This window comes from Chenopodium album, chromosome 9, assembly GCF_948465745.1.
Source record: "Chenopodium album chromosome 9, dcCheAlbu1.1, whole genome shotgun sequence".
In the NCBI taxonomy this organism is placed as follows: Eukaryota; Viridiplantae; Streptophyta; class Magnoliopsida; order Caryophyllales; family Amaranthaceae; genus Chenopodium; species Chenopodium album.
The window spans coordinates 68,163,593-68,189,503 of NC_137842.1; the positions used below are offsets into that span (position 1 = coordinate 68,163,593).

The 25,911-nt window shown below is 33.6% G+C and overlaps 4 protein-coding genes and 1 non-coding gene across 5 annotated transcripts; 2 read left to right on the forward strand and 3 right to left on the reverse strand.

Annotated features, from left to right (window-relative positions):
* Positions 1-1,047: 1,047 nt before the first annotated feature.
* Positions 1,048-5,198, forward strand: LOC145558954 (transmembrane 9 superfamily member 3). The gene is made up of 7 exons (XM_081620330.1): positions 1,048-1,311; positions 2,606-2,646; positions 2,726-3,311; positions 3,495-3,632; positions 3,735-3,891; positions 4,028-4,512; positions 4,803-5,198. Exons 1-7 carry the CDS (start codon positions 1,157-1,159, stop codon positions 5,020-5,022), a joined length of 1,782 nt encoding a protein of 593 aa, XP_081476456.1. The 5' UTR covers positions 1,048-1,156; the 3' UTR covers positions 5,023-5,198.
* A 181-nt stretch (positions 5,199-5,379) lies between these two features.
* TRNAG-GCC (transfer RNA glycine (anticodon GCC)) lies at positions 5,380-5,450 on the reverse strand. The gene has a single exon. It is a non-coding gene; the product is annotated as a tRNA-Gly (tRNA).
* Positions 5,451-6,293: 843 nt separating this feature from the next.
* Positions 6,294-8,437, reverse strand: LOC145560315 (uncharacterized). The gene is made up of 5 exons (XM_081621571.1): positions 8,262-8,437; positions 8,119-8,177; positions 7,960-8,009; positions 6,862-7,004; positions 6,294-6,790 (listed from the first exon to the last, which is right to left on the reverse strand). Exons 1-5 carry the CDS (start codon positions 8,279-8,281, stop codon positions 6,586-6,588), a joined length of 477 nt encoding a protein of 158 aa, XP_081477697.1. The 5' UTR covers positions 8,282-8,437; the 3' UTR covers positions 6,294-6,585.
* A 5,181-nt stretch (positions 8,438-13,618) lies between these two features.
* LOC145558956 (uncharacterized) lies at positions 13,619-15,250 on the reverse strand. The gene has a single exon (XM_081620333.1). It carries the CDS (start codon positions 15,200-15,202, stop codon positions 14,030-14,032), a length of 1,173 nt encoding a protein of 390 aa, XP_081476459.1. The 5' UTR covers positions 15,203-15,250; the 3' UTR covers positions 13,619-14,029.
* Positions 15,251-20,059: 4,809 nt separating this feature from the next.
* LOC145558957 (cyclase-like protein 2) lies at positions 20,060-25,112 on the forward strand. Its single transcript, XM_081620334.1, has 7 exons — positions 20,060-20,536; positions 20,790-20,834; positions 21,799-21,871; positions 23,332-23,429; positions 23,820-23,890; positions 24,523-24,658; positions 24,752-25,112. The coding sequence occupies exons 1-6, from the start codon at positions 20,128-20,130 to the stop codon at positions 24,646-24,648; spliced, it is 822 nt and encodes a 273-aa protein (XP_081476460.1). The 5' UTR covers positions 20,060-20,127; the 3' UTR covers positions 24,649-24,658; positions 24,752-25,112.
* Positions 25,113-25,911: the final 799 nt, after the last annotated feature.

The window sequence follows — 25,911 nt, forward strand, 5'->3', positions numbered from 1 at the left end:
AGTACAATTCATAATTTGTAAATGAAATTGGTATACTCTTGGGATTTATGATTTAGCTAGTATTGGCATAATGTGACGAGAATATGTTATAAACTTGTTATCAAAATTAGGCCAACCCACCACTTTGGTTGAAATATTGCTCATTCACATAGTTGGATAGTCTTTGTCATCCCCCCAATAAAATTTGGATGTTTAAACTTCCATTAAATGTATTTAATGGATTTTCAAAAGGACAAGCACTTAAGTGACGGTGAAGAAGACCAACTCTAACATACAAGGTAGCCTAATTGTACAAGAAACTAAATTAAGTGCATGTCACAATTGTTACTATATCCTTGAACTTGTGCCCAATAGTCCAATTGATTTCTTAGCTTTCAAGTGTAAAATAACAATCTTGAATGTTAATATGCATTCATTTTGCTAAGTGACTGAGTTCGTGTTTTTTAGGTACACTCGGGTGTATAATAGACATGTTCTGTAATCCGTATTCATGTAAAGTGAACATACGCAACCACTACTAATTTTCCGTTAACAATTGATATATGCCTAGTTAATACGAGTATATTGTTTATTTCATCCATGTACTAGTAATTCCAAGATGTAAGTCACATTTCTCATGTACTCCCTTTATTTTATGTTTACCAAATCATATAAACTGTACTTGAATTAGAATATGCGCTTAAATCACAACTTTACATTGATTGTCGTCATGTTTGTACCAATCTCAACTTTATAAATTACCACCAATTTAATTGCATTATCAGTTTGTCACCCTCTAGGGCAAAACTTTATACACAAATTGAATAAAGATTTTTTTTTTTTTTTTTGTTTTTTTTTTTTTTTTTTTTTTGAGAAAATTGAATAAAGAAATTTCAATCATGATTTCATGAGTTACTTACAACTTTCTACCTTTGGATATTTCCTCAAACAGTAAAATTAAAAAATATTTACATGGACCCACAAAACTTAAAAAAAAAAAAAAACCAACCTTCCATAAAAATTCCCAATAAAACGGTGGCCCAAAATAACCCAAATTCAGATCAATCTTTCTTTCTTTCTTTCTTTCTTTCTTCCCCTTCTTCTCTACATTTCTGCGATTTGACTCGAGAATTCAAGAGAGAGAAAGAGGAGAGAGAAACTAAGGTTTTGCGCAACAATGGAGAAATCCAAGGCCACTTTAATGGTGGCCATTGTTATTCTGCTCTTTTCTGGTTTTATTCAAGTGAGATCCGATGGTTCTAATCATCGTTACAAAGCTGGAGAACAAGTTCCTCTTTACGCCAACAAAGTCGGCCCTTTCCACAACCCTAGGTCACTTTCTTTCCTAATTCGTCGTTTATTGTCCTAATTTTTGCTAATTATGTTGTTAATTTGTGAAGTAATTGTATTTTTTGAGCTTAGGAAATTATTTGGCGTTGTTTTGATTTATGTGAGAATTGGTTGTGTTTCTAATTTTGTAGTTTAGATTAATAGATTTCGTTTTATCGATTTAAGATGATTTATCTTTGCGTTGATAATATGTTGAATTTTAGTCTAGTGATGTGAAATTTGGGATTAATTTGATCAATGTGAGAAATTGATGATGTTATAGTGTAATTAGTTTGGATTAGTGGTTGGATCATGCTTGGTTGTCCTGATTGTGATCTGATGTGTTAAGCTCATAGAATAATGGTGAATTGTTCAAGATTCATGTTTGAATTGATTTTGGAAGGAATTTTACTTTCCTTTTTAGGGTTTGTTTTATTTGGTTACTATTAAATGCAGATATTGCATGATATTGAAATTCGATTTTATTTGATATTGGTCTATACAAATACAATGCACCATAATAGGTAATGATATTTTAACTTTTGAGAATGTGCAATCAGGCTATTAAATACTCTACACCTAAGATATTTGCTCAATTATTAGGGATTTGGGTTTATATTGAATCTAACTTACACTTGAGTGACTGAAAACAGATGTAACAAGAAGACGATATGTTACGTTAGGCTGTGTTGTTTTAGGATGACTTTTTGCTATATGCTGTCTTAAATACAAAGTTTGTAGCTAAGTGTGAATTATATTGGTTGTGAAGTTACCTCTGACTGAAATTGGAGAATTTGGGGATATTGTTCAGTTTTTGGTTTGTAATTTTCTTACTTTCTGAAGTAGATTTGGGTAAATGTAGACTTTTGAGCTGTGAATGCAAAAAAGTTCGTCTTCTGGGATTGAGTGTCTAGTCCTAGGAATCTGGTCGTAAGAACTTGCTCATCCCTTGTTTGTAGCTTTGTCTTCTGCTTTTGTACGAGGTAATTATTCTACTTGGAAGGTCATAGATATGTGGGTTTTAAATGTAGGCCTCCTTTTGTTAGAATGTTACTGAGCAATAACACATCTAATGGTTAACCAGTAAATAATTACTGACAAGCAGGACTAGATTTTATTCATCGCGTGTGACAAAGGCTTGAGCTTCAACATTACAGGATTTTTTTTTATATTGTATTGTGAATGTTCTTTTTGGTTAATTGAGTTGGTTTAATTTTGATTGCTTATGCTTGTTTGAATTTGATGATCCATATTGGCTTTGATATTGCTGTCTGATTTTTATGTCCTTTTCTTTCAGTGAAACATATCGATATTTTGATCTTCCATTTTGTATTCCAGGTAAATAACTATTTTAGTCATTTGTGCATGTTTCACCTGTGTATTGCTGTATTCTAGATCTATTTTCTCTGAATTGCAGATCATGTCAAGGAGAAGAAAGAAGCTCTTGGTGAAGTATTAAATGGAGATCGTCTAGTCAGTGCTCCCTACAAGCTTGATTTCCTTGTGGACAAGGACTCAGAAGTCATCTGCAAGAAAAAGTTGTCAAAGGAAGACATTGTTCAATTTAGAGATGCAGTAGCCAAAGATTACTATTTTCAAATGTACTATGATGACTTGCCAATCTGGGGGTTCCTTGGCAAAGTTGACAAGGAGGGCAAACTGGATCCAAGCGAGTACAAGTATTATTTATATAAGCATATCCATTTTGACATCTTCTACAACAAGGACCGTGTTATTGAAATCAATGTCCGAACTGATCCCAACTCTTTGGTGGACATTACTGATGATAAGGAAGTGGATGTAGAATTTATGTATTCTGTGAAGTGGAAAGAGACAAACACCCCATTTGAGAAGAGAATGGATAAATACTCACAGTCTTCCTCTCTTCCTCATCATTTAGAGATCCATTGGTTCTCTATCATAAACTCATGTGTCACAGTGCTTCTCCTGACTGGATTCCTTGCCACAATTCTCATGCGAGTGCTTAAGAATGATTTTGTTAAGTAAGAATCGCTGATTTAAACTTTTCATTATTTTGTTTGTATTTAAGGATACCATGCAGCTTCTCCAACTTTGATGATTGAATGTTTATATAAGTGATAGCCAAGTAGTTGTTTTTACCAAGGCATGTGGTCAATTTGTATCATTTATTGTAAATCTAATGTATCATTTTCTCTACTGAAAAGGTATGCACACGATGAAGAAACAGCTGAAGACCAGGAAGAAACTGGTTGGAAATATATTCATGGGGATGTGTTCAGGTTTCCCAAGTACAAATCAGTGCTGGCAGCTGCTCTTGGATCTGGTACTCAGCTATTTACTCTGTAAGTACCTAAATTTTCTTTTGTCTTGATTTATTTCATCATTTGAGGATAGGGGAGTCTATGTTGTAATATTTATCTGACCTGTATCTTCTGTGTTCTCAGGACGGTATTCATATTCTTGCTTGCACTAGTTGGAGTGTTTTATCCTTACAACCGAGGAGCACTGTTCACAGCACTGGTTGTTATCTATGCTCTTACATCTGGCATTGCTGGTTATACTGCAACCTCCTTTTATTGCCAGCTAGAAGGATCAAACTGGGTATGTGCTACCGCATATGGCATGCTAAATCTTAGTTTCTCTGCTTCTGCCTTCCATCTGATTCACCCCCTTTCCATCCCATTGATTAAATGGTATCAGAAAGCTTACTGATTGCTTCCCCCATTTGTTTTGACAGGTTAGGAATCTGTTGCTGACTGGTTTCTTGTTCTGTGGTCCTCTGTTTCTCACTTTTTGCTTCCTCAACACTGTTGCGATAGCATACCATGCTACTGCTGCTCTTCCATTTGGCACAATAATGGTTATACTTCTTATCTGGACACTTGTAACTTCACCGTTGCTTGTATTGGGTGGGATCGCTGGAAAGAATAGCAAGGCTGAGTTCCAAGCTCCCTGTCGCACAACAAAGTACCCCAGAGAAATTCCACCACTGCCGTGGTACCGAGGGACTCTTCCTCAGATGGCAATGGCTGGGTTTTTACCATTCAGTGCGATATACATAGAGCTCTACTACATCTTTGCCAGTGTTTGGGGACACAGGATTTACACAATTTATAGCATTTTGTTCATTGTCTTCATTATTTTGATTATAGTCACTGCTTTCATTACTGTTGCTTTGACATACTTCCAACTTGCTGCTGAAGACCATGAGTGGTGGTGGAGGTATGTATTCTGCGCTTATGTCTGATTATTTCATGAATGGTATATTCATATTGTATGATTTATTTCTATGCTTTTGCCATGCTAGTGAGTTTGAAAGTCGTCGTTTTCATTAAACTCTAGGAATAAGTTCATTGGTGCTTATGTCTCTTTTGTATGTCTGCGTTGTTGCTTTCCCGACTTTCCCCCATGTTATCTTGGATTCGTTAATATAGTAGATAAGTCTGTATTACCGATGCAATCATGTTAGTATGATATTAAGTTATTAACTGATTTGGTACTTGTTATGGCAGGTCCTTCCTATGCGGTGGTTCTACAGGGCTATTTATATATGGCTATTGCCTATACTACTATTATGCCCGTTCTGATATGTCTGGGTTCATGCAGACATCATTTTTCTTCGGCTACATGGCCTGCATATGCTATGGCTTCTTCCTTATGCTTGGAATGGTTGGCTTCCGTGCTGCACTCTTTTTTGTCCGTCATATATATCGGTCAATCAAATGCGAGTAGATAGGTGGTGCGACTTCAATGTTGGACCAATGTTTTTTTGTTCTGTAGGCTTAGTAGGACAGCGATGTTCTTTGTATTGTAACCTATGCCTGACCTCATTCAGGACTCAGGAGAGAGAGTTTGTAATCTTATATAGACTTGCCTCTTTGATTTTTATATGCACGATCTTGCTTATACGTTAATCCTCTCACATAATTCACATAGTAATATAGTACAGTATAATAGTATATTAGTATTACCTTAATATGAAGATTTATGGTCATGATTTATCTTTACTTCTGTCAAAAATTAAACTCTAAATACAAAATGAAGATTTGAACTTCTGTCATGGATACATTCGAGCAAAAAATTTAAGAATGCACCAGCCGGGAATCGAACCCGGGTCTGTACCGTGGCAGGGTACTATTCTACCACTAGACCACTGGTGCGACTTTGTTGGTATCATTTCGCTTTTACAACACATCTTAAACAAACATTTTAGAACCTAAAATTTTAAATTCCATCCACAATTTTTTGTTTAGTCTTGCATCAAGTTCCTCTTAAATGTGAATATACTACCTCCGTTACATATTATGTGCAACGATTAGACATTTTTTCTCTCTAGTTTATGTCAAATCGTTGCAAATAATATGTAACGGAGGTAGTACTAATTTTGCTTACTTGCATGAGGATAACTTATGAAAAAGAAGAAAAAAAAATAATAATAACTTATGTAAAGAAAATTAAACATTTTTTTAAAAAAAAAAAAAACATTCTTAAAATGTCATGAAGCCTTTCTTTACATTCCTATAATTCTAGGCACATAGGACCTATGTATTTGGCATGCACATAGGAAGGCAATCTGGAGTTCGGTGGTACATTTTCTCTCTTGTTTTAGTATAGTGGTACATTTTTGTGTACTATTATACATGTATGTACCATTAAAGTATAAGTTATTTGAATAGTATTTTTTTATGTACTATCATGTAGTGGTACTTTTTGCCATCATATTTTACACCTTCACATTCCCATTATTTACAAAAATGTCATCCTATTTGCATCCTTAATACATAGGGACTATGCGCCAAGAGTTTTCCTATATGAGTATGTCTCCACTTTCTAGCTATCGTAGTGAAGTCAGGAAAAATAAGGAGAGGTTGGTTTATTAATATGTACGATTTCTATTCCATATAGTGATATTAATGAAAAAGTTTCATGATAACTAATTCATATTAGAGCCAAGAGAAAACTTATGTAATCGATTGAGATGTCTACCCAAAAAAAATCAATCATACAAAAACTGCAGTTCGAATTTGATAAGACATTGCTACATCTACTCACCTAAAGCCATAAAAGACTGTTGATGTGGTTGGGTTTGCAATGATTCTTTCATTTAAGAACTACTACATGACCTATTGATAATTTTAAAAATTTCCATATAAGATGGATAATCAAGCCAACAAGCAGACTAAATTCTTTTTCCATCGGATGATGATAGCCCCACATCAGCAAAGCTTGACCTCTTGGATATGTCTTCAGAGGGATCGATAGTAAAGCTGTTGCTAATACACCCAAATTTGCCATTCACATCTCCATGGACTGTGGTTTTGAAGAAGATTTTGATTTCTTCTTCCTTTTCTTCTTTGCATCGTCTTTGGACTTCTTCTTTACAGGCTCAGCTTTAGGAGCTGGTTGGGTGTTCACCAGGTACCGATGTATGGCAGCGAATGGATCGGATTGGAAAGCAGGATGTTTTAAGACAGGCTCCATTCGTTCTGTCTCCTTCAATCTGCCATCAATAGATATATCAGTAAATCAAGTTAAAAAAAACTGTAATTAAACAGAGAATTAGCCACTCACACTAGTTTCTGTCTGGATTTGCAGTTCAATTTTTTAGGTGGAGGAGCAGGTTGTGATTCTTTCACCTCAGGTAAGACTTCATTGAGGAGGGATAGGTCATAAGCTTTTAATTTCTTTTCCCGTTTTCTTGCACTCTTGCTTTTCTGGCAACAAAAGAAACAGAACACAAGTGACCAAATGCAGCAGTAATATAGAGTTAATTATAATCAGAGAAATTATCCAAATACAAATATGCTATTGCGATCTATCAAAGGCTATCACCAGTCCATCTGACTTGGATCTTCCTCATTCTAGATGCTGCACTATCACTAATCGCATTATCACCCAAAACCCTCCAAACTTCCTCAAATCTTTCAAGTTGTAGAAATATATTTATATCCACGGGAACAACTTGCATTCGATTGATTAAAATACTACACAACTACGCCACCTCCCAATTCACCAAACAGTAATAGCAAAGTAGGCAGAGGCCATATTTCTGGATCAAGATCATTGTGATTTTCTGGATCAACCTCGCCCCCTCCACTGTCGTTGCCTTCCTTTATCAGAATTAGGTGCTCACACATTCTCCCTTGTTTTATTTTTTCTAAATAATCACATTGCTCCTGATATTGGTTATGGTTGTGGTGATAAAAGTGTTAAGAACTCAGAGTTTAGACTCATTCATTTAGTGGTGGTATGACATTTGACAGTCAGGTTTTTAATGTGTATGCCCTTCTAACAACGATCACCACCCTAGGCACCACGCCAATGCATCGCCCTTGCTCTTAGGGTGGCGGTTAGCACAGCCACGCCAATTTATAATCGACTTTTGCTACTTCTCTTATGTACAGCTACAAGCTACAACTACAACTGCAAAGTGCATTGTATATCTCAATTGCCAACAACCATAATGCCTCCAACAATACACTATATAATTATATATACATATACCATTAACCATAACAAAGGTAATAAACAAATTATTTCTATCATAGCCTAAAGTTTTAATTTTTTTTTTTTTTTGGATTCTACAATGTATTTGTTTTTTATTTTTTACTGCAAATTAATTAAGCTTGAGAAAGACAACAAAGATGAAGCTTGAATTAGAAATTTCACCTTTGTAATCGCCTTCGTAACACTCAATGAAGCAACTGTATCTCTGACTTCTGCACTTGTTTTAAACAAAACCCAGAATCATAAACAACCAATTCAAACATTTAAAGAAAAAACCCAGAAAATTAATAACATTTCAGTAATTGAAAAAGGAATTATTACTCGAATAAAACTCAAGTTTCTTCTCAAATTTCCGATCTGCTTTCTTCGTAGCATCCGACCTAGACATCAATTTTGCAGATTTTTAATCCCCAAATTCATAAAAAAATTAACAATTCTAATAAGTTTTTGAGGTAGGAGATTACCTGATGTTTTTCAATCCCATATTGAATGATTTCCCGAGCTAAAGATTGAACAGAAAAATACACACTGATGACGTCTCTGAATTCGCCGACTACGAAGAACAGAGAAGTTTTTTGTTTTTTTTTTTTCGAGGAAAGAGAAAGAAGGTTTTTTAATTTTTTTTTTTTTTTTTTTTTTTTTTTTTTTTTGGAGGGGTTTACGACCCAGCCCTAAAATAATAGGGTCCGACCCAACCCAGTACATCCTAGGGCGGACCCTTAAAGGGTTTACAGACTTGAGACTTTACCCATTTTACATTTGAGATCCAATCCAAACACTTATCTTTGCATTTTAGAAGTTCTTGTATATGGTTGACAATATTATTTCGTTAGTTTTTTTTTTTATTATTATAATAGGGGTTACTCGGTCAATGTCACAAGAGTTACTATTTACTCGATTAGTATTTTGGGGGTTAATTAGTATTACCAGGGTTATTTGTCATGTTACAAGGGTTACTCGATTAATATTTTAGGAGTTGGTCAGTATTTAGGCTACTTGGTCAATGTTGTAGGTGTTAATTTGTTATTTTACAAGCGGCTACATGGTGTGGCCATCTGCACACAAAACGCGCTATTTGTCAAAACTTATATTATATATAGTTATATTATCTAATCAACTAATTAAGTAAATATATATTATCCCTATCAAAAATAGAATATAGCTCCAAACTTGGTTACTTGCTTGAAATCGAGGGACTGCTTGTTACAAAGCATTCTTCTTGGCACTATTCTTAAGAGTACAAAAGGAGTTGATAAACATTAATGGGGCAATTAAGTAAATAAATATTTTAGAGGACATAATTATCTAAGCATTAGTCATAAGAGTTATCTCATATTTTGAAAAAGTAGGGATATGATGATATGCAATGTTGCTAGAAATAACATTAATTATTTGAATTTTGCATAGCTTTAAAGATTAGTAGATTACTGATTAATAGTCCGTTACTTAAAGTGGCTCCAATTAACTCAGACAATGCTCCCAAAAGGAAAATAACTCCGATGTCTAAGGATTAAGCATCCTCCATTCAAGAATTAAGTCTTAATTTATTTCTTAACCCTGTGATCACACTATATCCAATTGGTTTATGTTCGGTACTTAAATGATAATCAACTTCATCGATAATTAAGCATCACAATTCACAATATTAGAAGCTCCAATCCAATCGCGCTAGCTACTTGCTTGTATTGTAATTACTAATTAGCATTGCACACCTCTAATTAAGATTCTTCAAACTAAATGATTAAGCTAGGTGATCCCAAGTTGTATATATACAACTATACAAGTATTAAAACAAAGAAGCATTGCAGACTTAACAATCAAAGGTCCTTAATTATTTGTATTTTCTGCAACTTTCATACAAGTATATATATATATCTTGTTCATCATTAGCCATTTATTTACGTTGGACCGCCATATGCACAATATATATACATGGGAGATGACATTGAATGAAGGTATGTATATACATATAATTTAATTTGTGTTTAATTAACGCCTTGACCCGACATCTTAGGGAATTAATATTAATAGTAAATTATCAACTTGGATGCCTACACCTCTACATAATAAGCTGTTTTGCAATGATGCTACAAAGTACAAACCCATCAGTTGAGAACTAATCAAATTCTTTAAAATGGCTCTACACAAGATACTCTACCTAGGGTGTTTTCTTTTGTCATTGACAGTCTTGCTAGATGCCGCGATTTCTCAAGGGAACACGAACCATCTCATGAGAGCATCATGTAAGATCAAAAAGTACAAAATGTGCTATAACTTAGAGCATGTTTGTCCCGAGTTTTGCCCTAATGGTTGTACAATTGATTGTGCTTCATGTAAGCCAATTTGTAGTCCTCCGGTATCATTACCATCATCTCCTGAATATGGTTCGCCTCCAATTGATGAGAATAAAGGCGGTAAGATTGCAAATTGTTATTTTCAACCACCAGCAGCCCCTTCAACTTCAGTCCCAATATTTCCACCACCACATGTCTATCCTCCTGATTTACCTAATACAACAACACCATATCCTTCAACTTCATATCTCGGCCCATCTCCTCCTATACTAGTCATCGATCCACCACCACCATCTCCCGATACACAACCATTATTTCCTCCTATTCAAATCGACGATCCAACCATTATTCCAACCCCACCGTCTCCACCATCACCGGTCTACCCTCCTGATACACCTAGACCTTCATCTCCTCCTGTTCTAATTGTTGATCCAACCCCGCCTTCTGCACCATCACCGGTCTATTACCCTCCTGATACGCCGCCTAAAACACCATCTCCTCCTACTTCATAACCATCATCCCCATCACCTCCCTAAAAGACTAGGGATTAAATATGTACGTCGTGACAATTTTAAGATTTAAATTGTGCTTTGGGATGCATAATTCCTCCTCCATATTGCAATATTAAAGAAACGGGTGAAGTATTTGTATATTGGTCCGATCCCTATGATGTTTGTAAATAAAGTTGTAAGGAGACATCTCACATATACTCTACTTGTATATTATAATACACGTACTATTACTAATTTTTGGTGATTAAAAAGTTGTATACACTATTACTAATCTTTGGTGATAAAAAAGTTAAAAATCATTAAGTTCAAGTTTCTCAATTCATCCATCTGCAATTATGAATGCACCACTCTCAAAATTTCATTACTTGTTTTATAAGATTTATTTTTACTTACATCAAAGTATGCTTTATATATGTTTCTCAAAAAAAAAGTATGCTTTATATATAATAAACGAATTAAACGGATAAAAAAATAAATTAATATGAAGTATGGAGTATAAACCAATTAACAGATTGATTTATATTATGTAAAGTTGATAGGTTATTAATCATGTCATAAGCTAGATAGCATTTTTTGTTATGACAAATAACATTTATATTATTAATTATTAATTACGATTAACAAGCATTAGGGAGCTAAACTCCAGGCAGTTTAACTTGAATAATAATTCTAGCTCTTTAGATACAAATAAAAATTAAACTTACATACTACTCCCTCCGTCTCAATATACAGTTCTTGTTTGTGTTTTTTCACAGTATTGAAAAATAGACGGAAAAAGTGAGTGAAGTACATTAATAAATGTGAAGAGTGTAATTATAGACAAAAGTTAGAAAGAGAAAGTGAAAAAAGTATAAAATATGTGCAAAATTCAAAGGTAGTTTAAAAAGTACAATGAATAAAGTTTAAAAATAAGGGTATACTCGTAATGATCTTTACAAACTATTCAAAAATAAAAACATGAACAACATTTTGGGTCTCTAAAATAAGAAAATAGGATTTATATTATGGTATGTAGGGAGTGGTAAATTGTCTCAATCTTGTAAATTTCATTTTATTTGATTATTGTCTCACCGAAATATCAATTCATGGTAATATACATCTAAACTCCTTCAATTTTCACCATACAATTGTTGAAATACAACTTTCTTTATATATATATATATATATATATATATACACACACAATAAAGAATTTTTAGTCTAATTAAGAGTTTGGATGATCATAAAAAAAAAAAAGTACACTAGTACAGTAGTACTTGCAATTGTTGCAAACAAGCGAGAAACAGTCATCCAGTAATTTAATACGAGTGCTAGAAAAATCATCTTAAAATGTAATATAGTCCGTACTATGTCAATGATTTATACGGAGTAATAGCTATAAAAAGATTTCTGACTAAAGTCAGTCCAGTCAGTCATTGGATTCCAATTAACGTCATTTCTAAGTCTAACTCACAATAAACTATGTGATAAATTTGATCAACGAAATTTACAGTATAGTTGAATATTGGTCATTTTATTTTATCCAAGATTATTACAGTCAAATTAATTAATCACTCCGTATCATATGATCGATCAAACTACGGAGTAATAACAGTGTCTGTACCTGGAGCTTAATTAATTGACAACATATCTGGACTGAAAATTTTGTTTTTATATTTGGACCCACCATTTATTTAATTTTTTGGGTGTGTAATAGTTTTTGTATTTGCATGGATGACATGCGATGCTGTTACTACCGACATTTACCCAACTTGGCAACGGGGTGAATCTTTGTTTTTCAATATGGACAATGTCTCGATTAGAGAGTGAGGGATAGCTCAAATGGTTAGAACTTCTTTTCTGATTTTAGAAAATTTTGAGATCAATCCTCACTTCCGTCCTTGTGGCTCACACTAAACTACTAAAGACCAAAAATACAATACCTCAACTATAAAATTATAATCAAACTTATGTACCGGTAGTGACAAACAAATAATAATGTTTCGATTAAACAGTTGCAACAATTCGAAAACAAGGGTAATATATAAGATCGAGTATTATACTACTCAATTGGTTTGAGTATTTGTATACTTGAGACCGCTTAATAAATTAAAGTAAATGGGTAATGCTATATGCAGCCCTTAGGGCTGCATATAAGCATTTAATATACTTTTTTTTAGTATTAAGTTGGGAATTTATCGACAATTCACGAGTAAATCGGTGTAATAAATGTTTATTAATTGTCAATTCTTTCCATTTTTAGCTTCTTATATGCAACCCTAAGGGCTGCATATATCTTTTTCCTAAATTAAATGGTACATATGCTATAGTGCTATTACTAATACAAAGGTTGTCAAAAGGTGACTATAGTTTAATGTTCTTACTAAAGATGATAAATTGATTAAAGCTATGGTATGGGTAGGCATAATTTAGCAAAAGTGATTACTTTAGAAAAATTGAATATATTCTTCCCATCTTACAATTAGAATAGATGACCAAGTGATATGCCATCTTTAAGATCAGTTCATAAAATTATTTATAAAGAAAAAAGACTTATAAGAAAAGGAATCAAGGAACATAAAAATAAAAAATGGACATAATATATAATAAAAACATTAGCTAGATCTCAAAAGGGGAATAGACAATTGAAATTAAATACTAGTACTTGTTTTGAGTTATTTCCTACAATATTGTGAAAATTTGAGCAGTGCGCATATACATGTAACACACTAACACGTATCATGTTTATTGCTACTAATTTTTACTCCTTATTTTATTTACTACCTCCGTTACATATTATCTGCAACGATTAGACATTTCTTCTCTCTACTTTATGTCAAATCGTTGCAAATAATATGTAACGGAGGTATATATTATATACTGTAAAAGCTATATGGTGGCCTAAAAGAGCATAGTTGTAGATAAAGATTCAATCCCTAATTTGATATTTATGTTCATTACTTACATCAAATCTTTTATTCATTTACATTAATTGACAATCTTAAAATGACTAAACAAAGAAATTCATACGACAAGTAATGAATACACTACTATAAATCTGATTATTTGAATAATTCTAATATACACATTATTATACACTTTTACAAAGTAGCATAGTCCTACACTACACAAAAAAACCCATCCTCTCCAAAAAAAAAAAAAAAAAAAAAAAATAAATAAATAAATAAAGCAAAACTGAAAGTGAAAGAAATGAAATCTACACGCGCATGCAAATTAGTTTATAACCCTTCAAAAACACCACAAATCTCAGTTGTCCACGTAAGCCCACGAAACCACGCTACCGCCCTCCTAACCTCATCGACGCCCAAATTCACATTTTCACACCAAAGAGTATCCCCCACGCGCCACCTCAGCAAGTAGAAAGTCATTTATTCAAACAACATTTATCAAAATAAATAAATTAATTTTCCCGACAAAGTTGACTATTCAATTTTTGCCATGTCTTTTACCGCCGTAAACTTGCTTACACACTGACATCGGTTTTTGCAAAGGCAGGCATAGCTGCGACTTCGGTGGACACCCCCGCAGACAATTATCCCCTAAACTTCCGGCCACCGGAGATTCTTCTCCGACACCGGGAAAGAATCCCGCCGGTGGAATCCCCGTCAAATAATTTCCGTCAAGAAATAATCTCTTTAAACTCGCCTTTTTACTCAGCTCCAATGGGATTGCTCCACGTAAGCGGTTGTACCGTAACGAAAGTGAGGCTAATACAGGGTATTCCGTCAAATTCACAGGAAAGTACCCTTCGATTTTGTTAAACCCCAAATCAACGGCTACTAATGAGTTGTATTTCCTAGGCTTCCAGATCTCGACACGTGTAAAACTATTGTTCGAGAGGTTGATTTGTTGTAAACCCGGAAGTTGGAAGAACCATGATTGTAAAACTCCGGTGAACGAGTTAGCACTGAGTTCGACCGTTTCAAGCTGAGTCAACTCGGAGAAGGAGGATTCTGAGATTAACCCAGATAATAAGTTTGATTTGATTGCAAGTTCGATTAGATTAGGGGGTAATTTAGGGAGATTACCGGAGAATCTGTTGAAGCTAAGGTCAAGCCTGGTCAAATGAGAGAGAAAATGGAGAGTATTAGGGAGAATACCAGTGAGTAAATTACCAGAAAGGTCAAGCTCTTGAAGAGATTTAAGGGATGAGAATGAGGAAGGAAGAGGGCCAGAAAAGGAATTTGATCTAAGAGTGAGTTGTTGGAGGAGAGAGAGAGAGGAGATAGAGGGTGGGATTGAGCCATGGAATGAGTTTTGACCGAGGTCAAGGATGATGAGTTGGGTGAGTTGAGAAATGAGGGGGGTGAGAGTGCCGGAGTAACCGGCTGAGTCGAGTGTGATTGAGGTGAGTCGGTTGGATGAGCAGGAGAGTCCACAAATGAAGTGGGTTGTAATTGGTTTGGAGCATGGGTCGGATGAGAAGTCCCAGCTTGAGAGGCAGGAGGAGGGAGGGATTGATGAGGGGGTGATGGAGGATTTAAATGATTTTAAAGCGGCGATATCGGCGGGAGCGGTGGTGGAGAGGGTAAATGGGAGGTGGAGGGAGAGGAATAGGAGGGAGAGGAGGTGGTAGAGGTGGTGGTGGGGTTTAAGCATGATGAGGGAGTTTTGGAGGGGTTTTTGTTTTTGGTGGAAGAAATGAAATGTAATGTGGTATGGTGTATAAATTAATGGGGTTGAATTTCACTTATATAGGAGCATTTCTCTTCTTTCAATTCTTGTCGTATCTTTAAGTAACAAGGTACGGTACTCTAAGTGTCCTTATTTGTTTAGAAAAAATTTGCATAAATTATTGCTAATTTATAACAAGAAATGAAAATTCAAGTATAATTTTAAAATCATAATGAAGAGATAAATAAAACTAACAAAGAGAGTGTGTTATGTCCATGAGACATTATATGTTAGGGAGTAATTCATCGATATATTGATTCACGTACCGATCTACCAACATAAAAAAAAAAAAAAATATCATACTTTCTTAAATAAGGACCTATTTTATTCAGCTTAATTTCAGTTCAGTTACTAATATTCTTATCTCATAAACAATTCATTTCAGCTCTGTTCAGTTTAGTTCAATTACTAAGTTAGATTACATTCTTTAGAGAAAATTGTCATAACTAGCTCATAGTTTTTTTTTTTTTTTTTTTTTTTTTTGAAAAACTAGCTCATAGCTTCCTGTTAATGTTTATCAATAAACAAAATAAAACTTGAAGAAAAAAAATGATTTTTAAAAATATTTCTTGGACCAGGTGGAATGCACTAAAATCTAGGACAATAATGTGTTATTTGTATATGGTTAAGTGTAATGAGAACCGGAGGTTGGGGCTGCTTGAGGACAGAGTTAGTTGAATATAACAACCAAGTTTTATCCGATTGTTCTTGTGGGTCATGATTCATCATTCATGGCATGATATAAGGTTGGTATTGTGGAGGATGTCTGATTCCTGATCATTTCTTTTATGCATGTGTATAAAGTTTTTATGCTGAATTTTACCAATCATCGATTATTACTTAGTTAACTGCACTCCATATTCAGGGTAAATTAGATCTCACATTGAAATGATGTTGGGATTATTTATTCAAGTCAAATTGGGCTTAAAACAATCATTTTAAACTTAAGCTATAATACCATTTGAAATTGAAACCAAATTCAAAGTTGTTTGAAGTAGTCTTATTATTCTTCCATCTAAATAATAACCAACATGTTTAGTTTTCTAACATGTATGGTACTTAGTATGTGTAGGTTGTTAAGTGTTCTTGTTTTAGTTAGTATTAGGTTGCAATTCTGTTTTTCTTTAATAGTATCTTTTGTAAAAAAAAAAAAAAAAAAAAAAAAAAAAAAAATAATAATAATAATAATATTGTAGTTATATATGATCATAACCGCATTAAAATAACGATTTCTTGTATGTAAAGCGTCATGCACTCATGCTATAGCTAGAGACCAAAGACATCAAAATGAAAAGAACTTTATCATTCTCTCAACAAATTGAACTTTGAATATATTGTAAATTGCATCAAATTATAACCCCTTTTACTAAGGTAAAACCTAACGAACCACCCCCCCCCCCGGAGATGTTAAATATTAACATTAATTACTTTGTCATGTTTGTCCAAATTAATACTACGTTAGGTGATATTTAAATGTCTATTCAACACTCCGTGGGCGTTCGTTAGCAAGATCCTTTTAACAATATATAAAGAAATCATAATAAAATTAACAGCCTATATTAGTGTAGTATCCTCTTTAGAAGCTGCATTTTTATAAAATTTTGTTGAAGTTGTTTAAATTGTTGAGGTTGGTAACATTCATATTAAGTTAAGCTAGTTGACAAAAGAATAATCAACTACTCAACTGTATATAGCCATTAGTTAACAAATCCTAAATTGGGCAATTATCCATATAAACAAAGCCAAACTCGTAGAACCATGGGAATCATATCTTTCACAATCATTAAATCAATTTAGTTAACAGCTGTTGAATGACCTGTTGTTGGATATGCACTACTTCGTACTTCATAATTTAATCTTCAAAAACAAGGATTTTCAAACTCAAGTCAAATAAAGTAACAATGTGTACGTATTGTATGTGTTTTCTGGTCCAAGCAATATAAAAGCATATGATCTCACTTAAATATGTGCGGCTTATATACTTGTATATTACTGGAGTGAACTTTTGAGAGTAAGACATTTTCTTAGTTGTGGACTGGCTGTGTAGCAATTTAAGTAACCAAGTACTTCTATTATATCATGCACCATATGGATTTAAAAGCTAGTATAACGGAGTGACGGATGATAGAGGACCAGTTAATTTTGATACTCAATGACGCGACATATTAAATGGATATAACAGTTACTTGTATATAAGATATAATTTATCATGAGATCAAGGTATAGTAGTGATTGATCAATAATAGTAAGATATAAGGGCACATAACTTTTAAACATGTAGTATCGAATTGAATACTATCGATTTATCCACTTACAGGTATTATTTTGAGGCTAGGACTTGTAATTGATGGAGTATTATAGAATGGTAGTGTGAGGTTTGAGAGTTGAAGTACATAGGTAAAATAGAACTATAGAATGATTTGGGTGATACGAAGTACATAATAAGCAAAAAAAAGAATCGAGAGTTGAAGAACATAAAGAACCTCGGCCAAACTGGCTAAAGTTGGACCTTGGAGTATATTGCTTAGGCCAACATGCATTATTTGGGCCTGAACATATAGTTCAACACTCATAAAAGCCTTTTTTTTTTTTGTAAAGAAAACAATCATGAATTATTAGTGTGTAAATTTGGAAAATAATTCAATGTTTAGGATTGTTTTTTTATTTTATTTTTACTAAGGTAATATAAAGAACTTTACTAAATCGACATCTCAGTTCCGCAGGTCAAACGCTTGAGAGTAGAGGGGGAGAGGTAAGGGAATCCCCTTATTTCAATGGTGTTTTTTAAGGACTTGATTGCAAATATGAAAAATAATAAAAGTGTTGCTTAACCATTGGAGCACTATTAAAGTACTTGCTCTCTTGAGCAGTACTATTGAGTTAAGCTACACTGCTTGAAAATATTAAACATTTATAAATTAAATTAAAAATATCATTTTTTATCTTTTGCTACAAAAATAAATATTAAGATATTATTTTCATTATTATCAACTGACATATAGATGAGTGATATTGACCTTTTTTTTTAAAAAAAAAAAAAAAAAAATAGGAGTTACAAGACAGTAGGTTTCACGTAACAAATTCACTCGTAATGTAATGATCGTAATTTGTATCTTTCACTTTTCATAGTTTTTTTTTTTAATTATTTTTACAATTTTAAATAAAAATAATATTGCTGTGGCAAATCAAGCTACAACTACCATTGGAGTACTTTGTAGCTTAAAAATGTTGTAGCTCTAAAAGTTGACATGGCAAAGCAAGCTACAAGCCTTTGTAGCTTACCATTGGAGATATTCCCAAGCAAATGTAGTTGGTGGGGCTCAAATTCGTGATCTCAAGGTCACAAGGTGAGTTCTCCACCCACTCTACCAAGCTTTGTTACATATATGTAGGTAAAATGCAAGCATATGAATATGATTCTAAGGTGTTGTTTGGTTGCTATGGGAAATTACTTCCCATGGGAATTTGTATTTCATGGGAATTAAATTCCTACATCAAAATCATGGGAATTGTATAAAGTTGTTTGGTTGGCATGAGGGAAGTTGCAAATCATGGGAAGTTTGACTTATCTAGGGGGGGTTAGGTAATTAACTTCCCATATTTTGTGGGAAGTCACAATTCCCATGAATTTGCAATTCCCTCATTTACACTTTTTATTGTCAACCAAACAACTCATGTATTTTCAAATTCCCATGATTTTCCACTTCCCCCATTTTCTTTGTGTAACCAAACAACCCCTAAGTGTTTGTTTGATTGACAAAATTAAAAAAAAAAAAAAATAATAAAAAAATTAACACCTTTTTATATTGTGATTTACTTCGTAATCCATACTCCGTACTATCTAATTTTTGAAATACATAGTACTTACAACGAAATGTGTTTTAAGAATGAGGGATAACTCAAGTGGTTAAAGCTTCTCTTCCCGTTGACATCATTCATTTATCCATTTTGTACACGTATGAGCTTCTCCTATGAAATATATATATAACACATGGTTAATTATTTAAAAAAAACACATATTCATTCAAAGAAAATTAAATCATAAATTACAATGTATATTAACGATTAGTGAGTTTCATATAACTAGTTAAGTCTTTAAATAATGGAGTACTCTATAATTTTCAATTCTTATTGAAAATTATTACTCCATATATCTCAATCTTCTTTGTTGTTATTATTATTTTTTCAATATCTTATGACTCAGATTCACATCGCAAAATTCCAATATGAAAAAACTTGAAGAATTAGTGTCTTCGTTCTCTCCGAGCCAATTAGTTTTACCATGTATTAGGTTCTTGGTTACACAAATTATGCAAGGTCACTTGTGACAAAGTTTAATCTCATCTCAAATACTAAAACTTCATTGTTAGTCAAAAGAATAGACTAATGGACTACTAGTCAATTCTCACGAATATCTTAATTAGTTTTTGATTCTCCATTCAACTTCAAATAAAATCAAATTTTCACCTTATTTATCCTCATTTAACCCAAAAATGAATTTTGATAAGGTTAAATAAGTTTTGATAAAGATAAATTCAAGAAAAATAAGTTTTGATAAAAATCGATAAAGGTTAATTTAACTTCAAATTACAACTACTGGTATATTCAGATAAAATTAATATATTCAGATAAGTCACCGAGTACCGTAATTAAGTCACCGAGTATTGTAATTCAGATCAGATTAATAAATTCAGATAAGTCACCGAGCATTGTAATTCAGATCAGATTAATAAATTCAGATAAGTCACCGAGTAGGCGAGTATGATACGCACTATTTAAAACAATAATTCTCTCCAACTCCAAACAACTTCAACTCCCCTCTTTCAATCTTTCCCACCAACTCTCTCGCCATGAATCATCAACTCCATCTCCTCCTCCTCTTCACCACCGCAACCCTCCTTCTCTCCGCCACCATCTCCGCCGCAACAACCTCCGCATACCCTTCTTCATATGGCGAAGAATCATGCGGATTCTCCGGCGCCGCCGTAACCCCGGAAAGAAGGGAAACATACGGTAACGGACGAATCATCGACATTACCCACCTTATTCACCCAGATATGCCGGCCTTTGAATCTTCCGATGGTGTTGGTCAGTTCATTTGGCTTCTTAAGAGTATGAAAAATGGGTCCATTGCTAATAATTCTGAGATGAAAATCGCCTCTCATACTGGGACCCACGTTGATGCTCCTAGTCATTTATATGATGATTATTTGGATTCTGGGTTTAATATTGATTCTCTTGACCTTGATGTTCTTAATGGTATGATTTTGGTTTTTAAATTGCTTTGGTGGGTTAGTGATTGTTGTTTTTGAGATGTCGTATGACTATTTATTAATGATATTTCTCGTGTTCTTCGTTGATACGGGGATTAAATTTGATGATGGTTTAGTACTTTAGTTGTTTATGATTAGTTGATTTTTGGGTAGTGTTTTGTTTAATGATTAAGATGGTGATTAATTGGTTGTTGATTTTCTTATTTGTACTGTGTACTGTGTTTTGTTGTTGATTACAGGTCCTGCACTATTGGTTGATGTACCAAGAGATAGCAACATAACTGGTACTTTTTTTTAGTTCAGAGTTGTCTTTATTTGCTATTTACTTCAGTACTTTCTAAAGTGTTTGTAATCTTCATTTGGTGTGAATTAAGAAATGATTAATTTGTTTAAAAGGGTGTTACTTGTTACTTTGTTGGGCTGTAAGTTGCATTTTTTGGGATGATTATTGTTAAAGTTCAGTTAATTTATAGTGGGATTTCGGATTGTCAAAAGCAAAGTCAGTTAGTCACTAGGATGAGTATTCCTGCACCCTTGGTTGATTTATCAATACCAAGGGATAACAAAAAGGCATACACGGGTTTAGAGATTGAACTTTGATGTTAGTTGCTCTTTATACTTACAACGTAAAAATCATAGCATTATATCAATTTTTTAAAAGAGATTAGCTGATAAAGTTATATTCTAATGGATGTGCGTGCATTATATGTAAGTATTATGAAAAAGAGGGGTTAAGTAATGATTCTTGTAACTTCTGTCTGTAAGCTGTTTACTGCAGCGCAGTACATGTAGAGATGTCAGTCTGTAAAATCTTAAATCATTTTCTGAAAATAATTTCTGTTATTCTTTTATTCGAAAAATGTGTAATCATAATCTTGTTAATATTTTTGTAAAGAAGTATTTATTTAGTCTTGGAACTAAAGAGGATGATGTCAAAAATAGTTTAGGCGGGAAATTATTTCATTAGAAGTTGACATGTTTCCCTTTGATGTTAGCATTGCTTAGTCTTACATTACTTTTGATCAGTGCTTATTGACTAGAACAACTACTACATACTCTGCATAGTTTTACAGTGTCCTCTATCATGTTTGTTTCCTTTGAGAATTCCTGAATTCATGGACTTGCTGTAGCATTTGAAATGATGTATTGCATATTCTGTTATTAGGAAGCTAATGAAGCTAGGGCTTCTTTTCCAATTGCTGAAATGGATTAATAGACTGATGGGATTGTGAACATTTTTTGTTACAGCAAGTGTGATGAAATCTCTACACATCCCTAGAGGAGTACGTCGGGTTCTTTTCAGAACTTTAAACACAGACAGGTAAAATTGATACCTGCTGTTTCTTTCTGCTGGCATATGTGATCAATTGATCATCTATTAGGCATTCTTTCCATAGCCATTTATCATAGTTATAGGAACATGTACACAAGAATGGAATATTGGGTGTTAGGGATAGCTGACTTTTCATTGCCTTTTGGTGTGCGCAATAAAGAAATGCCAGAGATAACTTTATGATCAAATTGCATCCTACATTTTGCTTGCAAACTATATTGCTGTGTGCTGCATACTTGCGTAGAAATTTCCTGGCATTTTGTCATGTGGAGTTCGTTCTATTGGAGATGTCAACTATGACATCTAAGTATCTTACTAACCTCCCAAATCTTATCAATTTTCATTGCAATCACTTTGCACATTATTTCTTCAGAAGACCATTCCCTTTAGTAGTTATATTGCTCTTATGAAGCATCACAACTCGCCTTGCCAGTTTGTTTTTTTGGCATGTGATGTGGAGTCTTAGTTGCTTCCGTGCATAAGTTTGTTACAAGGACTGTGTTATAAGCTGTCACAACTGAAATGGGTTGATATATTTATTGCCCTTGGTGAAGCCTATGGACTGATGGAAACCTAGGTGGGAGCCACTTCATTAAGTTTTATGAGCTGGGTTATTGGTGCATGTTGTTGCTTTGTATCAGCCACTTCACACACCTCATAAAGGGTAATATACTGTGTTTTTGCTATCTTTTAGTTCATAAGTTTTGCTGGAGTCATGTCAAAAGCATTGGTGCTATTGTGGCCTATCTTCTTGCTTGATAATTAGGATTCCGAGTAGATGGATAAATACTGTCACTTAACTGATTATGTAATCCACCCTCCCCTCTCCCCTCTGGCCCCTTCCTTGTCTGGTCAAAAAGCGAAGAAAAAAAAAATCTTGGGGGAAAGAAGCTCTGAAATCATTGCATGTTTTTGGGTTTGTCTTAGTCAAGCTTGTAGTGCCTGGCTCGAGTGTTATTAGGCTGCTTCATTTCTTTCTGCTTTAAGCATAGTGCATTAGCAGCTAGACAGGCAAGTAGGTGGGCTAACTGTCCAACTGGGAATGCACTTTTATTAGTCTAGCAGACTTATAACTTGGTACCTAATAAACTTCATAGAAAATATGGGTGGTAGCATAGATTATTGTACTCTGAATTAAAAGGACAGCTATAGAACTTGTTGAAAACTTTTAGTCTTGTTAAATTTAACTGATCGTGAATCCTGTAGAAATTGTGAAACGAAGATTGCATTCCCAGTCAAGTGATAGTTTTCTGGGTGAAAATTTCTCATGTATTCACAATGTTATTGATCTCTCACTCTCTCTCTCTCCAAATTACTGAAGCTAGGATCTAATGATCTCCGTGACAATTTTAGCTGGAAATTTTTTCCTTTTTGTCTTCTGTTGATGCTTTGTCCCAAGGACTCAAGGTTATTATTTATAATGAAATTTATAATTCTTCTCATTTTAGGCGCCTTATGTTCAAAAAGGAGTTTGATTCTAGCTATGTGGGTTTCATGGAGGATGGTGCTCAATGGTTGAAAGATAATACAGACATCAAACTTGTTGGTAAGTTTTTTACTGTATGATTTTACCACCCCTTCAGTCCTTATACTTACTCCTAATCACTTATCAGTCAAAGTATTATCTCTGTTAAAATATTATGTCAAGTCATGTCTTGTTTTCCTTACAATGCTATTTGATTATGTAGTTTATCTTGCGCTTGAGGCAAGCTGAATCAACAAATAAGGCCATATGGCCCATATCATTTAAAATCGTGATAATTTGTTCTAGTTGCATATAATTTTGGCTTTTGAGACCTCAGCAATGGCCTGATAGATATTAGATGGTGATGGTAATTTGAGATGCTTATAAAAGAACATTACTGAAAATTTAACTGTGTAGGAAAGTTAAAATTCTCTTCTTAAGATGGAACTAATAATCCTGTTGGCATTGTAGGTATCGACTATCTATCTGCTGCTGCGTATGATGACTTGGCTCCTTCTCATCTTGTTTTCCTTGAAAGCAAGGTAAGAGCCTACTTTAATTTTTTTTTTTTTAGTTGGTTACATATTTGCATTAAGTTAAACTTCTTATGATAGCTTTGAGGGTGGAAAATTGTAATATTTGTGATAAGGACTTAAGGAGGAAAGCGGTGTATGGGGTCTTCATGTTATTCCTTTTATAACTCTGGAGAGGAAAGGCAAGATCTAGTGAGGTGTCACACAAGGGAATTGTTATTTTGGATAAACAAAGGAAGTATAAGATTGTGAATTCCCAAGCTCCTCAAAATAATTGTTACTTTATACTGATAATTCAACTAAACTTGTGACTGGATATAATATAGAAATCAGTCAAGCTGGCATGATCTCGTGTCTAATTGAGAAATAAATTTTCAGCCTATATTTTTATAGAAGGATAAATTCTTGCCACTAATATGGCTTGGTATTAACAGATGTTCAATCATCTTCCCAAATTCCTACTATAGCATTCTCATATGCTGCAACATGCAATTAAATTCTCTTCTATTGATCCGAAACAGGAAAATTTGTATTGTTTATGAGTTCCTTGTCACTGTGCTTTTTACCTTTAAGTACATATCCCTTCTCTTTTTAACTCTATAGTAAGTAGGAATAACACTGATCATCTTGTCATGCTGCAGGAAATTATTCTAGTCGAAGCTCTAAAGCTGGATAATGTCCCCGCAGGAATGTATAATGTGCATTGCTTGCCTCCACGGCTGTCTGTTGCTGAGGGGGCACCTATAAGATGCATTCTAATAAAGTGATACTTCCACCGTAAGTGGATTTCTCTGCATTGGATTTGCTGGAGCTCCTATTATTGTTTTGATGCCCCCTTCACCTTATTTATATGCACATGTTTTTGTTCAGGTGAATCTCCAACTTGATAGAGCGTTTCTGATATGTGGATTCAGGATGGGTTCTGGAAGTGGAATGTGGTAAGGCTGGTAACTGATGGTTGCAAGAGATTGAAGAGATTATATATGTTGTGCCACGTTACGTTGCAGTAGATATTGTGTCATAACATATTAATGTAAATTGCTTATATATTTAGCCAGGTTTCGACCAACACCCAAAATGGCAGACTTGCTGTGATGAACACAAAACAGGGTCTTGTATTGTTTCTACATAAAGCCATCTGCTGGCTAACTTCTTTGGATGCAAATTGGATTAGATTGATCTTGATTTTAATCTATTCCAGAATAGTGGATTCTGAATTTGGAATAAGAAATTAAGAATACAGTTTAAATCACATCGTAATTTGATCAGAAGAGAACAATCTCTGTCTAATATCTTAAATTTCATCGGTTTGCATGTACAGTAATCAGGAATTCAGGATTGTGGAACCTTGTTTTCAACTATACCCTCTCCGTACCTAAATAATCACCTCATTTTACAATTTTACACTCAACTACGGTCAAAGTTTGATTACAACGTTATTTGATCAATTTTTGAAAAAATCAACATGGCTTACCTTTTATCTAAAACACTACGGTCAAAGTGTATTTTGAATTTTTGACGTTTTAGACTTTGGTCCTTTTAATAATAATCAAAAGTTAAAATCTAAAACAGTACTAACTGGTGTGGAGTATCTATTACTCTATACGGAAATTTTTCCTCCTAATTCTTTTTTTATACATAATTATTAATTTTCCTCTAAGAGCATTAGTTTTTATCTAATTATTTAATTGTTATGCACATTTTCTACCCACTCTAAATTAATTAATTAACTTCGTCAAAAAAAAAAAAAAAATTAAAAAATTTTATTATTTATTTATAAATTAACTATTATTTACATTTATATAGTGAATTCTATATTTCAATTGCTTTTCCGTATTAACTTTTAAAAATTCGAGCATGGATCGGGCATTATCTAGTTGAGTATAACGAGTAATAATTGTGAATGAGGTAGGAAAAAGAGCGGGATGTTTTCATATGAAACAGTGAATCATCAACTTTGACAATTATTGTATTCCACTAGTACAATCATATGGATTTTAGTAGTAGTATTTAACATCCTTATCAATGGT

Bases quoted from the DNA above. Each gene is read 5' to 3' on its own strand.
- LOC145558956 (XM_081620333.1), bottom strand. From the start codon at position 15,202: ATGCTTAAACCCCACCACCACCTCTACCACCTCCTCTCCCTCCTATTC.
- LOC145560315 (XM_081621571.1), bottom strand. From the start codon at position 8,281: ATGGGATTGAAAAACATCAG. The intron at 8,010-8,118 runs GTAATAATTCCT...AAACAAGTGCAG, and splicing joins GAAACTTGAGTTTTATTCGA to AAGTCAGAGATACAGTTGCT. The intron at 7,005-7,959 runs GTGAAATTTCTA...TTTTGTTGCCAG, and splicing joins TTACGAAGGCGATTACAAAG to AAAAGCAAGAGTGCAAGAAA.
- LOC145558957 (XM_081620334.1), top strand. From the start codon at position 20,128: ATGAATCATCAACTCCATCTCCTCCTCCTCTTCACCACCGCAACCCTC. The intron at 21,872-23,331 runs GTAAAATTGATA...TTCTCATTTTAG, and splicing joins AGAACTTTAAACACAGACAG to GCGCCTTATGTTCAAAAAGG. The intron at 23,891-24,522 runs GTAAGAGCCTAC...GTCATGCTGCAG, and splicing joins TTGTTTTCCTTGAAAGCAAG to GAAATTATTCTAGTCGAAGC.
- LOC145558954 (XM_081620330.1), top strand. From the start codon at position 1,157: ATGGAGAAATCCAAGGCCACTTTAATGGTGGCCATTGTTATTCTGCTC. The intron at 1,312-2,605 runs GTCACTTTCTTT...CTTTTCTTTCAG, and splicing joins GGCCCTTTCCACAACCCTAG to TGAAACATATCGATATTTTG. The intron at 3,312-3,494 runs GTAAGAATCGCT...TCTACTGAAAAG, and splicing joins CTTAAGAATGATTTTGTTAA to GTATGCACACGATGAAGAAA.